The sequence below is a fragment of the Salmo salar genome, chromosome ssa03 (assembly GCF_905237065.1).
Source record: "Salmo salar chromosome ssa03, Ssal_v3.1, whole genome shotgun sequence".
Lineage (NCBI taxonomy): Eukaryota > Metazoa > Chordata > Actinopteri > Salmoniformes > Salmonidae > Salmo > Salmo salar.
Genome location: NC_059444.1, coordinates 22,328,643 through 22,342,363, shown reverse-complemented (window position 1 = coordinate 22,342,363; position 13,721 = coordinate 22,328,643). Strand labels below are relative to the sequence as shown.

The 13,721-nt window shown below is 41.9% G+C and overlaps 1 protein-coding gene across 3 annotated transcripts in view; it reads right to left on the bottom strand.

Annotated features, from left to right (window-relative positions):
- LOC106599471 (extended synaptotagmin-2-B) overlaps positions 1-13,721 on the bottom strand; it is a 48,109-nt gene that overhangs the window by 21,779 nt on the left and 12,609 nt on the right. For all 3 annotated transcript variants that reach the window (XM_014190726.2, XM_014190727.2, XM_014190728.2), the window contains exons 3-7: positions 11,264-11,305; positions 10,233-10,367; positions 9,745-9,821; positions 9,584-9,656; positions 8,502-8,591 (exon numbers count right to left, since the gene is read on the bottom strand). In XM_014190726.2, coding sequence (XP_014046201.1) covers positions 8,502-8,591; positions 9,584-9,656; positions 9,745-9,821; positions 10,233-10,367; positions 11,264-11,305 — 417 coding nt within the window. The remainder of the gene's footprint in view (positions 1-8,501; positions 8,592-9,583; positions 9,657-9,744; positions 9,822-10,232; positions 10,368-11,263; positions 11,306-13,721) is intronic.

Genomic DNA, 13,721 nt, shown 5'->3' with positions numbered 1-13,721 from the left:
AAAATGCATTAACTTGGAAGCAGCTCTACAGCTAATGAAAGCTCTCTGTCCGTGAGGAGTACAGTTTCCTAATGAAACAACAGCTAATGAAAGCTCTCAGTCCGTGAGGAGTACAGTTTCCTAATGAAACAGCTAATGAAAGCTCTCTGTCCGTGAGGAGTACAGTTTCCAAATGAAACAACAGCTAATGAAAGCTCTCAGTCCGTGAGGAGTACAGTTTCCTAATGAAACAACAGCTAATGAAAGCTCTCAGTCCGTGAGGAGTACAGTTTCCTAATGAAACAACAGCTAATGAAAGCTCTCAGTCCGTGAGGAGTACAGTTTCCTAATGAAACAACAGCTAATGAAAGCTCTCAGTCCGTGAGGAGTACAGTTTCCTAATGAAACAACAGCTAATGAAAGCTCTCAGTCCGTGAGGAGTACAGTTTCCTAATGAAACAACAGCTAATGAAAGCTCTCAGTCCGTGAGGAGTACAGTTTCCTAATGAAACAACAGCTAATGAAAGCTCTCAGTCCGTGAGGAGTACAGTTTCCTAATGAAACAACAGCTAATGAAAGCTCTCAGTCCGTGAGGAGTACAGTTTCCTAATGAAACAACAGCTAATGAAAGCTCTCAGTCCGTGAGGAGTACAGTTTCCTAATGAAACAACAGCTAATGAAAGCTCTCAGTCCGTGAGGAGTACAGTTTCCTAATGAAACAACAGCTAATGAAAGCTCTCAGTCCGTGAGGAGTACAGTTTCCTAATGAAACAACAGCTAATGAAAGCTCTCAGTCCGTGAGGAGTACAGTTTCCTAATGAAACAACAGCTAATGAAAGCTCTCAGTCCGTGAGGAGTACAGTTTCCTAATGAAACAACAGCTAATGAAAGCTCTCAGTCCGTGAGGAGTACAGTTTCCTAATGAAACAACAGCTAATGAAAGCTCTCAGTCCGTGAGGAGTACAGTTTCCTAATGAAACAACAGCTAATGAAAGCTCTCAGTCCGTGAGGAGTACAGTTTCCTAATGAAACAACAGCTAATGAAAGCTCTCAGTCCGTGAGGAGTACAGTTTCCTAATGAAACAACAGCTAATGAAAGCTCTCAGTCCGTGAGGAGTACAGTTTCCTAATGAAACAACAGCTAATGAAAGCTCTCAGTCCGTGAGGAGTACAGTTTCCTAATGAAACAACAGCTAATGAAAGCTCTCAGTCCGTGAGGAGTACAGTTTCCTAATGAAACAACAGCTAATGAAAGCTCTCAGTCCGTGAGGAGTACAGTTTCCTAATGAAACAACAGCTAATGAAAGCTCTCAGTCCGTGAGGAGTACAGTTTCCTAATGAAACAACAGCTAATGAAAGCTCTCAGTCCGTGAGGAGTACAGTTTCCTAATGAAACAACAGCTAATGAAAGCTCTCAGTCCGTGAGGAGTACAGTTTCCTAATGAAACAACAGCTAATGAAAGCTCTCAGTCCGTGAGGAGTACAGTTTCCTAATGAAACAACAGCTAATGAAAGCTCTCAGTCCGTGAGGAGTACAGTTTCCTAATGAAACAACAGCTAATGAAAGCTCTCAGTCCGTGAGGAGTACAGTTTCCTAATGAAACAACAGCTAATGAAAGCTCTCAGTCCGTGAGGAGTACAGTTTCCTAATGAAACAACAGCTAATGAAAGCTCTCTGTCCGTGAGGAGTACAGTTTCCTAATGAAACAACAGCTAATGAAAGCTCTGTCCGTGAGGAGTACAGTTTCCTAATGAAACAACAGCTAATGAAAGCTCTCAGTCCGTGAGGAGTACAGTTTCCTAATGAAACAACAGCTAATGAAAGCTCTCAGTCCGTGAGGAGTACAGTTTCCTAATGAAACAACAGCTAATGAAAGCTCTCAGTCCGTGAGGAGTACAGTTTCCTAATGAAACAACAGCTAACGAAAGCTCTCTGTCCGTGAGGAGTACAGTTTCCTAATGAAACAACAGCTAATGAAAGCTCTCAGTCCGTGAGGGGACAGTTTCCTAATGAAACAACAGCTAATGAAAGCTCTCTGTCCGTGAGGAGTACAGTTTCCTAATGAAACAACAGCTAATGAAAGCTCTCTGTCCGTGAGGAGTACAGTTTCCTAATGAAACAACAGCTAATGAAAGCTCTCAGTCCGTGAGGAGTACAGTTTCCTAATGAAACAACAGCTAATGAAAGCTCTCAGTCCGTGAGGAGTACAGTTTCCTAATGAAACAACAGCTAATGAAAGCTCTCAGTCCGTGAGGAGTACAGTTTCCTAATGAAACAGCTAATGAAAGCTCTCAGTCCGTGAGGAGTACAGTTTCCTAATGAAACAGCTAATGAAAGCTCTCAGTCCGTGAGGAGTACAGTTTCCTAATGAAACAACAGCTAACGAAAGCTCTCTGTCCGTGAGGAGTACAGTTTCCTAATGAAACAACAGCTAATGAAAGCTCTCAGTCCGTGAGGAGTACAGTTTCCTAATGAAACAACAGCTAATGAAAGCTCTCTGTCCGTGAGGAGTACAGTTTCCTAATGAAACAACAGCTAATGAAAGCTCTCAGTCCGTGAGGAGTACAGTTTCCTAATGAAACAACAGCTAATGAAAGCTCTCTGTCCGTGAGGAGTACAGTTTCCTAATGAAACAACAGCTAATGAAAGCTCTCTGTCCGTGAGGAGTACAGTTTCCTAATGAAACAACAGCTAATGAAAGCTCTCTGTCCGTGAGGAGTACAGTTTCCTAATGAAACAACAGCTAATGAAAGCTCTCTGTCCGTGAGGAGTACAGTTTCCTAATGAAACAACAGTGCACTTATTCACAGCAGAAAGAAAGAAAAAAAATACTCTCCAAAAGACATTATTTCGAATTGGTTCTAACTGACAGTTCCAGAGCAAGGCATTGATTTCTACTTTATAACAGAAGATGTTATCTACTTTCATCATATCTTTGAAGACTCCTATAATGACCACTCCAGTACCTAGTAAGACAGTTATCACTTTGACCTGAACAGTGAACACGGACATTAACTTTAAAAATGCTGTCTAAAGCGAAAAGCAATTTGAGGAAAATTAGCATTCTCAAAAAGAATGCAATACAGTGCAGGCCCAGGAGAGAGAGATAAGGCTTCTAAGATTCTCACTACAAAGGGCAAACTATACCGAACCAGTAATTGTTCATTCTGCACAGGTTTTATGGAAGGGATGACTGTAGACTGTACAGTATGTGGCAAGCATAGTCTGTATCCTAAATGGCACCCTTTTTCCATATGTAGTACTTTTCACTACTTTTGACCAGAGTTTTTAACCAGGGAATAAAGTGTCATTTGGGACACATTCTTAGTGCGGATTGGAAAACAAAACAAATACTGTAACGCCAACTAGAAGTTTTCAGGACAATGCCAGAGTCTGTGTGCAGCAACAGTGCACTAAAGCATCACAATACTACACAGACTGCAAAACCACTCAGTACAATGGCAAACATTTAGTAGGCTCAGGAATGAGTAGGCACTGGACAGTGTACCAGGGACGTAAACGAAGGAATCAAACTCTGAGAATGCTATGTCGTGACAGTCTCTATGGGAACGTGACCTGGCTAGCTATGTTACTGGGTTCGTCTGTGCACCCCAAATGGCACCCTATTCCCTGTATAGTGCATTACTTTTGCATCCCATTTGGGATGCAGCCCATGTCTTTCTCTGTGCCAGTAACCAAGCCAGGAGTCCTGCCCACTGAATGTCTCCATCTAGGCTATGCTCTCTTACTTTATGAGTCATAGTTGCAATAAAAGAAAATGTAATGATAGTTAAGCAGTCTACGACTATTACCTAGCACATCAAATGAACTCAGTGTTCGCTGTATCTAAAAATAAAAACATTGACAGACATGCTGTTTGAATATGGAGGGTAGGCCTAAACCAATACTAGGTAAGAATTATGGCATTGTCACATTAACGTTTCCTACCACATCATTTAGGATAGTCAAAACCTATTTACCATAAAAGGACTTATTAGTCAAATCAAATCACATTTTATTGTTCGCATCCACATACTTATCAGATGTTATTGCGGGTGTAGCAAAATGCTTGTGTTCCTAGCGCCAACAGTCTACCAGTTGTCATGGTAACAAAATAGAAGTAAACCAAACATGGGGTAATATGATGTCATGTCTCATGTGCTAGTGGTCAGGGATATGCCTCTGAACTGTGGGATGTGTGTGTCAGGGGACTCAGGGTGAGATTACGTTTCTAACTTTGTTCACTTAAGAATATCTGCAAAGGTGAGCAACAGGCCATTAAGCAAATCAGAATGTCAACATTTGTGGGATTTAAGATGAGGATTTGACTTGTAGCGTACATAAGCACAGATGTACTTAGTATGAAGAATAAAGCTGTTCAAGTACACCTTAAAAAAATACTGTCTGAATGTGTGTCTAAGGAACGAGAGAGCGTGATATAGCCTATGGCTAAATTCAGGCTTGTCAATCGTCAAAGGAACATTTCCAGAGACCAGAGGCGACATTCAAACATGTATTCTCCCACATTCTAACAAGAGCTGCAGGCACAAGCTTTGACACGATTATATTCTGACTGTGACACAGCAACATTCTTTCCCATAAAGCTCTAATATAACCTAGCCCTAGGCTACACACGGTGAACACGTCATGTTGGGCTGTAGTATGATCCTGTTATTCAACTTTTAACATCAACCCAGAGAACTCTGTCAGGATAAACTCAGGTATCCTGAATTCTGGTAACATGAGCCCAAGCCAACCCAGTAATGTTTAAATGAGAAGCATGCCTACTTGTTCAGAATACGACCAGGAAGAGTGGACTGAACTGACTTTCACAGAGAACAAAGGCTGATTCACACCTACAGAGAGCTCCAAAAGTATTGTTTTTCTTTGTACTCCAGCAATTTGAAATGATACAATGACTGAGGTTAAAGGGCAGACGTTCAGCTTTCATTTGAGGGTATTTTCATCCATATCAGGTGAACCATTTAGAAATTACAGCACTTTTTGTACACAGTCCTCCCATTTTAGGGGACCAAAAGTATTGGGACAAATTCACTTACATGTGTATTTAAGTAGTAAAAAGTGAAGTATTTGGTCCCATATTCTTAGCACGCAATGACTACATTAATCTTGTGACTACAAATTTGTTGGATGCATTTGCTGTTTTGATTTCATTTAAGATTGTTTTGTGCCCAATAGAAATTAAATGGTAAATAATGTGTCATTTTGGAGTCCCTTTCATTGTAAATAACAATAGAATATGTCCCTAAACACTTCTACATGAATATAGATGCTACCATGATTACAGATAGAAGCACAAATGTCATACCCCCCCAAAATGCTAACGTCCCCCGTTAATGTAATGGTGAGAGGTTAGCTTATGAATTTTGTTCGTCTGTAACTTTCTCACTCATTATTCACAAGCTTGATGTAGTCGTGCTATGAATATGGGACCAAAAACCTCACATAAGGTCCTTTTTACTACACATAAGTGAATTTTTAACAACACTTTTGGTCCCCTAAAATGGGGGGGGACTATGTACAAATAGTGCTGTAATTTCTAAACAGTTCACCCGATATGGATGAAAATACAAAAAAAAAAGCTAACCTCATAGCTATTTGGGCTCCTGAGTTGCGCAGTGGTCTAAGGCACTGCATCTCAGTGCAAGAGGCGTCACTACAGACCCTGGTTCGATCTCGGTCTGTATCACAACCAGTCGTGATCGGGAGTCCCATAGGGCGGCGCACAATTGGCACAGCGTCTTCTGGGTTAGGGGAGGGTTTGGCCGGGGTAGGCAGTCATTGTAAAATAAGAATTTGTTCTTAACTAAGTTTCCTAGTTAAATATAGGTTAAATAAAAAATATATATCAATTTCAAATCCAAAATGCTGGTGTATAGAGCCAAAACATTTGTCACTGTCCCAATACTTTTGGAGCTCACTGTATATTTCCTTGTTGTCTTGTCATGCAAGGAGTGGCACATGATGCCTTAACCCAAAATGCATAACAAAAAAACAGGACACAATAAGGAACGTGAGATCGAGATGAAGGGAAGGAACATTAGCTTGTGATGATGCTCTCATCATTTGTTGAAGACATGGGCAGGGCATTTACGATGATTTTCCTATCTCCAGATACTGACACAAATGAGTTTTACTGCCTGTTTTACAGCCTGCTCCATTGTTCTGACTGATATAAAGAGCAGTGGCTGGCTGACTGGCATGTAGGCTGCACAGCAATACGAACCGCTACCGGCTTTTATCTGGCAAGGCAGGGCGGGGTGGCAGAGCGTGCGTGCACTTCCTGTGTGCACCACTTAGTCTTCAGAACAGGCCACACCACCACACCGTGCCAGAGCTTACAGGAACAGACAAACATGAACACGCAAGGGCTTCTGCACAGGCCCTGTCACTAAGCCTTCTGTACAACACTGGAACATACTGTACTTGGCTGTACTAACTAAGTCATAACTCTTATCAACAACAACCAAGTACCAGTAAAAAACATTGATTATCCAAAGATAATTGTTTTAACAACAACAACATTCAGTGCTGTTTATAGATGAGAGCACACGATAGGTATCTCACTGTAATTACATTGGGTTGAACAAATATCATCCGTTAGTCAGTGGAAAGAAAAGGTGGTTTCCTCTTTGGTTATGACCGCATGGCAGGAGAATGCTGCAGCATCAAACAGTCCTGGTGAGGCCTTTTATCCTGGCTGGCTGCTCTGCTCTACTTTCAAACACACAGCCACTACGCTACGTAGCCACAGCAACGCTGCTCACATTTCCACCACACTCTTGGCACGCTCCTCCCTCGCCTCCAGCCCAGACAGGGCACTGGTTACCAGCCAGTCCTAAAGGCTGTCATACCTCACTGATGGTAACTCTGAGAACAAACATCTACACAACTCAGGGGACAGATAGACTGTCAGGGTAGAAGGGCAGGAGGAGTATGAAGGCACAACGCTTTACAGGTAATACCTTCTTCAAGGGGCGGTAAATTAAAAAACAAATTCAAGACAGTGTAGAGGGGTGGACCTTACATTCATTCTTAAGAAAGTCTCCATGACTGGACCACAGGTCAGAGGCCATTGTGGACAATAACCATGTGCTCTATAGCAGTCTAACTTGGTCCCAGATCTGTCAAGACAGCACAAACAGATCTTGGACCAGGTTAAAAACAGACTTAGATGGCTGTCTGTCACTCTAAAGGACTCTCATTACACCCCAGTCTTTATCCCAGGACTTCTAACCAGGCCTCTGACTACATCAGGGGGAAATAACTGTGGCTCTGCCTCAGCCTGGTCTGTGTTTATAGGGATGATGACAGTCTCTATCCCTGATGCAACATATCTATTCAAACTGTACTGTATTATACTATATAAGTGCATCACAGCTCTGATAATCCAATTCACTGTTAGTATGTTTTACAATGAGCGTACAGTTATAGACTGGCTGGGAAAATGCAGGATGCTATTGTAGTCATCAAGACTAGACTGGACTGTGTGAAGATGATCAAATTTAACTAAAAACTGGCAAGAAATAATTCAACTCCGCTCACAGCACTGGTCCAACACTAACTGACTGTAGTTCATTAAGGGGTTAAGATGTATTAGGCCAAGAGGGGAGAGTTGTATGAGATGGTATAGACTGGATGTCCGGCTGATTTAACCATAGACCTTTACTGAGTAATAACAAGGCAATGAGCATAGAGGAAAGTCTATAGAAATCCTACCCAATGAGAAAGACGCAGCCTCGACAGCATAAGAGCACAGAGGAGGCTATAGACAAAGCAAATCTGCTCTCCCCAAACTCCCCAGACACAGAGGCGATACGACCCAGACACAGAGGCGATACGACCCAGACACAGAGGCGATACGACCCATATCTTGACAATAACAACACAGCAATGCTCCTTGAGACCCATAACTTCACACCCCTAAAAATAAAACCTCTTTTGTCAAAAAGACAAATGACGTGTGACTACTGGACTGGTAATCAACACCGCCTGAAACTGGGTCTGTTTAAAATAAGACCTGAGTATTATTACCCATCTAGGAAATATATCCAAGCTATTGTACACCAGTTCATTATGTTTTCAGCTGTAATGAATCCAACAGGAAGCTACAGTGCCCCTCATTGTCCTTTTACTGGAATGTATCATCCTCCTAAGGGACCCCATATCAAACCCTCAATCTATAACACATGCTGACCCATGAAGACAGCTGCTAAAGAGCAGGTTATGGACTAAGGCTGAATCTCAAATAGCACAATATTCACTATAAAGTGCACTACTTTTGTCCAGGGCCCATCAAAAGTCGTGCACTATAAAGGGAATTGGTAGCCATTTGGGCTGCAAGCCTAATTATAATTAGGCTTGGTGGGAAATGGGCTTTCTGGAACAGGAGCTCAATGCAACGTCCTTCACATCCAGCGGTCTGCTGACCATTCCCTCCTCAGTGGCTCCAACCACTGCAGTAGTTCTAGAATAAGTCAAAATGACTGCCAATACTTACAGGCTTCTTCAGGAAGAAAACTGACAGGGCTCCGATCAATGGCATGTCTCCGAGCAGGGGCTCCATGACGACCCTCAAGACACCGTGAAGCTGCAGAAAACATGCCAATCAGTGACTTTTCGATTGCAGATCATTGTAACATACAATTTATAGGTCTCTATCTTATTACATAGGAAACAGCGGTACAATACACTTTTGATTAATCTATTTGACAAATTCTACATGACTGTCTTCTTGTTGTCTCAAGGAAAAGTCTGACCTGAGTTGTATTACTAAATGTTCCACTGCTTTTATTAGTATCCATCCTGACTGAAGTGACTCTTTACTCAGAAATGTAGAGACTGTCTAGAGCTCCAAATTTGGTTGCAAGCGCAAGCAATTAAACAGTCAGCCCTTAACATGCAATGGAAATATTGGACATGTTCAATACCCATACTGCCATACTGATTAACCATACTGCCATACTGATTAACCATACTGATGTAGTCTTATTGTCACGTTTACTCAAAACAGTGGCTTTGTCAGAATCAAAACAAAACATATGAGATTGCAGATTGCCACATTTAAGGGCTTCAATCTGAACAAAAATGGTTACAGTGAAAAGCCAGCCATCTATTAGGAGCCAACAAAACCGTCTGAAATCTGGACTGATTCCAAAACAGCCTACCAGAGTGGACATAGACCACCTGAGACTGCAGTCTCAAATCTGGCCAATCAGAATGGGTTCGCAATGATTACTGTAGACTACCCTGCATACAACTGTCTCTCTCTGATCTCTGAACAGCAAATATGCTGGTGGTTTGCAAGGGCAACCTCTTGTAATGTTGTATAATCAACCGTCACCCTTATCTATGAAGAGTCAACATATTTTGTGATAAAAAACAACATCCAAAACAACGCTAATTTTCATAATACATAGCCAAATACGGAGGTGGCTAATGGTTAGTCTCATGCACCAGACAGATTTTCATCAAGCTCGGGAGGTCTGGTATATCAACTGAATAGTCGGAGAAAGTCACAACATTTCCCAATAGAAAGTAGTGTATGCATGTGTATGATATAAAAACATGCATATAACATACCTGTATACTTTTTATACCAGCTCTGCAGTAGTATTTCTTGATGTCAACATCAATCTCTGTATTTCCAACAAAGCTGAAAAGATTTTTAAAAATTGTCTTGATATATAATGATATAAAAAAAAAGTATCTCCAAATTTAACCACAGTGCATGTGACGTATACCTAATCTCCAGGTCCATTATAATCTGTCGTTTGTCCACATTCTCAGTGTACACTTTGACCCCGTTCACCCTTAGAGGCTGTAGAGAGAGAAGGAGAGAAAGATGGAGGGAGAGCGGGAGAGAGAGGGGGGGAGAGGATAGGATGACAAAGCAGGACCCAATGGTTGACAGATCTCTCTGTGTGCTCAAACCCAAACTGCTTGTCCAACCATACTTCAAGCATGTGTTTCCTAAGTTCCCTTACAAGGTTAACAAGTTTGAAAACTTACACACAGGAAAAATTGCTGGACTTTGTTGATAGGGCTAATGACGGTAAACAACAAACACCTATGAACTATATTATACAGAATAAACACCTACAGCATATAACAAGATATAGAACATTTTCCACACTGCTCGACATAACAGTGGGAACATAACTAACAGTACCATTGACCCCAGAACTCATCCCTGGAAACATACATGTATATCTATCTGCCTCAGTCTCACCTTGTCCCCCATGTCGATCTTGGTGAAGCAGAAGGAGCTGAGGTGAGCATTAGCCCCCTTCACAGCCGGCTCAATGGTTTCTCTGAACAGCTTGTCAACAAACTGACAGATGTACGGCCACATCTGTTTCACTGTCTGGGGAGGGAGACAGAGGAAGACTCAGGGTTACACAGGTCATATTCTCAAAGCTCAATGTCTGACAGAGACACTACATAGGTAATGGCCCTGTTCTCTGCATGGTTTGATTGAATAAGACCGTTGAATTAAGATCCAAAAATACTTTATTAATCCCAGAGGGAAAATTCTTAGCATTATTTTGTCATAGATAATAGGCAGGAAATGCCCTCATAATTGCCTGCCACACATAACGTTACCTCAACTGACACATCTATTTGGTTTGGGTGTGGCCCTAGTGTAGTTTACAGGCTCTACTTTAAGTACTAATGCATGAACTCCTTACCACATAAACCTACTACAAAAACAATAGCATCTATAACACTCCTGCAAAACAAATAGAGGTCAATCTCTCGTTTTATTATCTAATGTGTCTTTGAAACATTGTGGACTAAATCCCTATAAGTCTGGTTTTTACAGTAACTGTAAGAGTAATGACTCCTCCCAGTTCCTGGAGTCAGAAGGGTCCCCAGGGAGGCTGGTACTGGAGCTGGGTTAGCAGAGCTCCAGATAAGGGCCTATTTATAAGAGGCTGCTGCCCTCCCCGCCCGCTTCCCTGCCTCCACACTGTACCACTTATCTAGAGCAGGGCAAGTGCTGCTGCCGGGAAAGTTGGTATTGGACCGGGTTCAAATACTATTTTCAATAATTTCAAATATGTTATCTGTGCTTGACTGAGCTTGATGGACCAATACGATAGTCCCAAAACTGCAAAAACCCCACTAATCTGGCACTCTAGGCAGGCTAGATCAAACAAAGTATTTGAAGGATTTTCAACGTATTTGAAAGATGGTATTTGAACCCAGGTCTGATTGGTGTACTGTAGGACAACGCACTGCAGTGAAGACGTTCAGTACCTTGTTGAGCCATTCCACTCTCTCCACATCTGGAAAATGGACCTGGAATGAAGAGAATAATGGATCAGTTCGTATTCGTTCAATATGTGAGCTGTCTGAAGAGATGCTGTGGGGTAGATGAAAACAACGTCACAATGTCATTACAGGTTGGTGAACAGTTTGACATTAAAACAGACATTCAATAAAGACTATAGGTGCAATAGACAGTAACAACTGACAGATTGACAGGATCAATCAAATAAAATCTGTCACATTCTTCGTAAACAACAGGTGTAGACTAACAGTGAAATGCTTACTTACGGGCCCTTTCCAACAATGCAGAGAGAAAAAATGTTACATTAATACAAGGAATACATACACAATGAGTAACGATAACTTGGCTACATAAACGGGATACACCAGTACTTTGAGTTGTATAATGATTGTATTCTACTAATACAGTCTAATTACACAACAACATATCACCTTAGTTTGGTTTGGTAGTAGTGTTTAATGGTGCTAAAGCAGCACGTCTAAAGCTCAGATGAGGAAAGGGCTGATTCTGTGCATTGATTCAAAGACGAGGCTGCAGTATTTGGGGTCTCAGGCGGACAGCATGAGAACAGCACCAAGCCGCTCAGAGATAGCTGAGGCAGGGAGTCGACTGTGACAGATAAGCAGTTGGATTTACATAACTACCAGACAGACAGAGCTTCTGCAGGCAGGCTTAGGCTGAATCCCCAAACGGGACACAATTCCCTATATACAGTGCATTCGGAAAGTATTCAGACCCATTTCATTTTTCCACATTTTGTTACGTTACAACTTAATTCCATAATGGACTCAATAGTTTTTTCCCCTCATAAATCTACACACAATACCTCAGAAGGACAAAGCAAAAACAGGTTTTTAGAAATGTTTGCAAATGTATTAAAATTAAACTGAAATATCACATTTACATACAGTACCAGTCAAAAGTTTACACACCTACTCATTCAAGGGTTTCTTTATTTTTACTATTTTCTACATTGTAGAATAGTGACGACATCAAAACTATGAAATAACACATGGAATCATGTAGTAAACAAAAAAAGCGTTAAACAAATCAAAAATATATTTTATATTTGAGATTCTTCAAATAGCCACCCTTTGCCCTGATGATAGCTTTGCACACTCTTGGCATTCTCTCAACAAGCTTCATGAGGAACGCTTTTCCAACAGTCTTGAAGGAGTTCCCACATATGCTGAGCACTTGTTGGCTGCTTTTCCTTCACTCTGAGGTCCAACCCATCCCAAAACATCTCAATTGGTTTGAGGTCAGGTGATTGTGGAGGCCAGGTCATCTGATGCAGCACTCCATCACTCTCCTTCTTGGTCAAATAGCCCTTACACAGCCTGGAGGTGTGTTTTGGGTCAATATCCTGTTGAAAAACAAATGATAGTGGGACTAAGCGCAAACCAGATGGGATGGCATATCGCTGCAGAATGCTGTGGTAGCCATGCTGGTTAAGTGTGCCTTGAATTCTAAGTAAATCACTGACAGTGTCTCCAGCAAAGCACCCCCACATCATCACACCTCTTCCTCCATGCTTCACGCTGGGAACCACACATGCGGAGATCATCCGTTCACCTACTCTGCGTCTCACAAAGACACGGCGGTTGGAACAAAAAATCTCATATTTGGACTCATCAGACCAAAGCACAGATTTCCACCTGTCTAATGTCCATCGCTCATGTTTCTTGGCCCAAGCAAGTCTCTTTTTATTGGTGTCCTTTAGTAGTGGTTTCTTTGCAGCAATTTGACCATGAAGGCCTGATTCATGCAGTCTCCTCTGAACAGTTGATGTTGAGATGTGTGTTACGTGAACTCTGAAGCATTTATTTGGGCTGCAATTTCTGAGGCTGGTAAATCTATCCTCTGCAGCAGTGGTAACTCTGGGTCTTCCTTTCCTGTGGCGGTCCTCATGAGAGCCAGTTATCACATCATATGTAGAAAATAGGAAAATAAAGAAAAACCATGGAATGAGTAAGTGTGTCCAAACTTTTAACTGGTACTGTAAGTACTCAGACCCTTTACTCAGTACTTTGTTGAAGCACCTTTTGCAACAATTACAGCCTTGAGTCTTCTTGGGTAGTGCACTACAAGCTTGGCACACCTGTATTTCGGGAGTTTCTCCCATTCTCCTTGGCAGATCCTCTCAAGCTCTGAAGTTGAAAGGGGAGCTTCGCTGCACAGTATATTAAGGTCTCTCCAGAGATGTTCAATCGGGTTGAAGTCTGGGCTCTGGCTGGGCCACTCAAGGACATTCAGAGACTTGTCCTGAAGCCACTCCTGCATTGTCTTGGCTGTGTGCTTAGGGTCATTGTCCTGTTGGAAGGTGAACCTTCGCCGCAGTCTGAGGTCCTGAGCAGGTTTTCATCAAGGATCTCTGTACTTTACTCCATTCATCTTCTCCTTGATCCTGAATAGTCTCCCAAA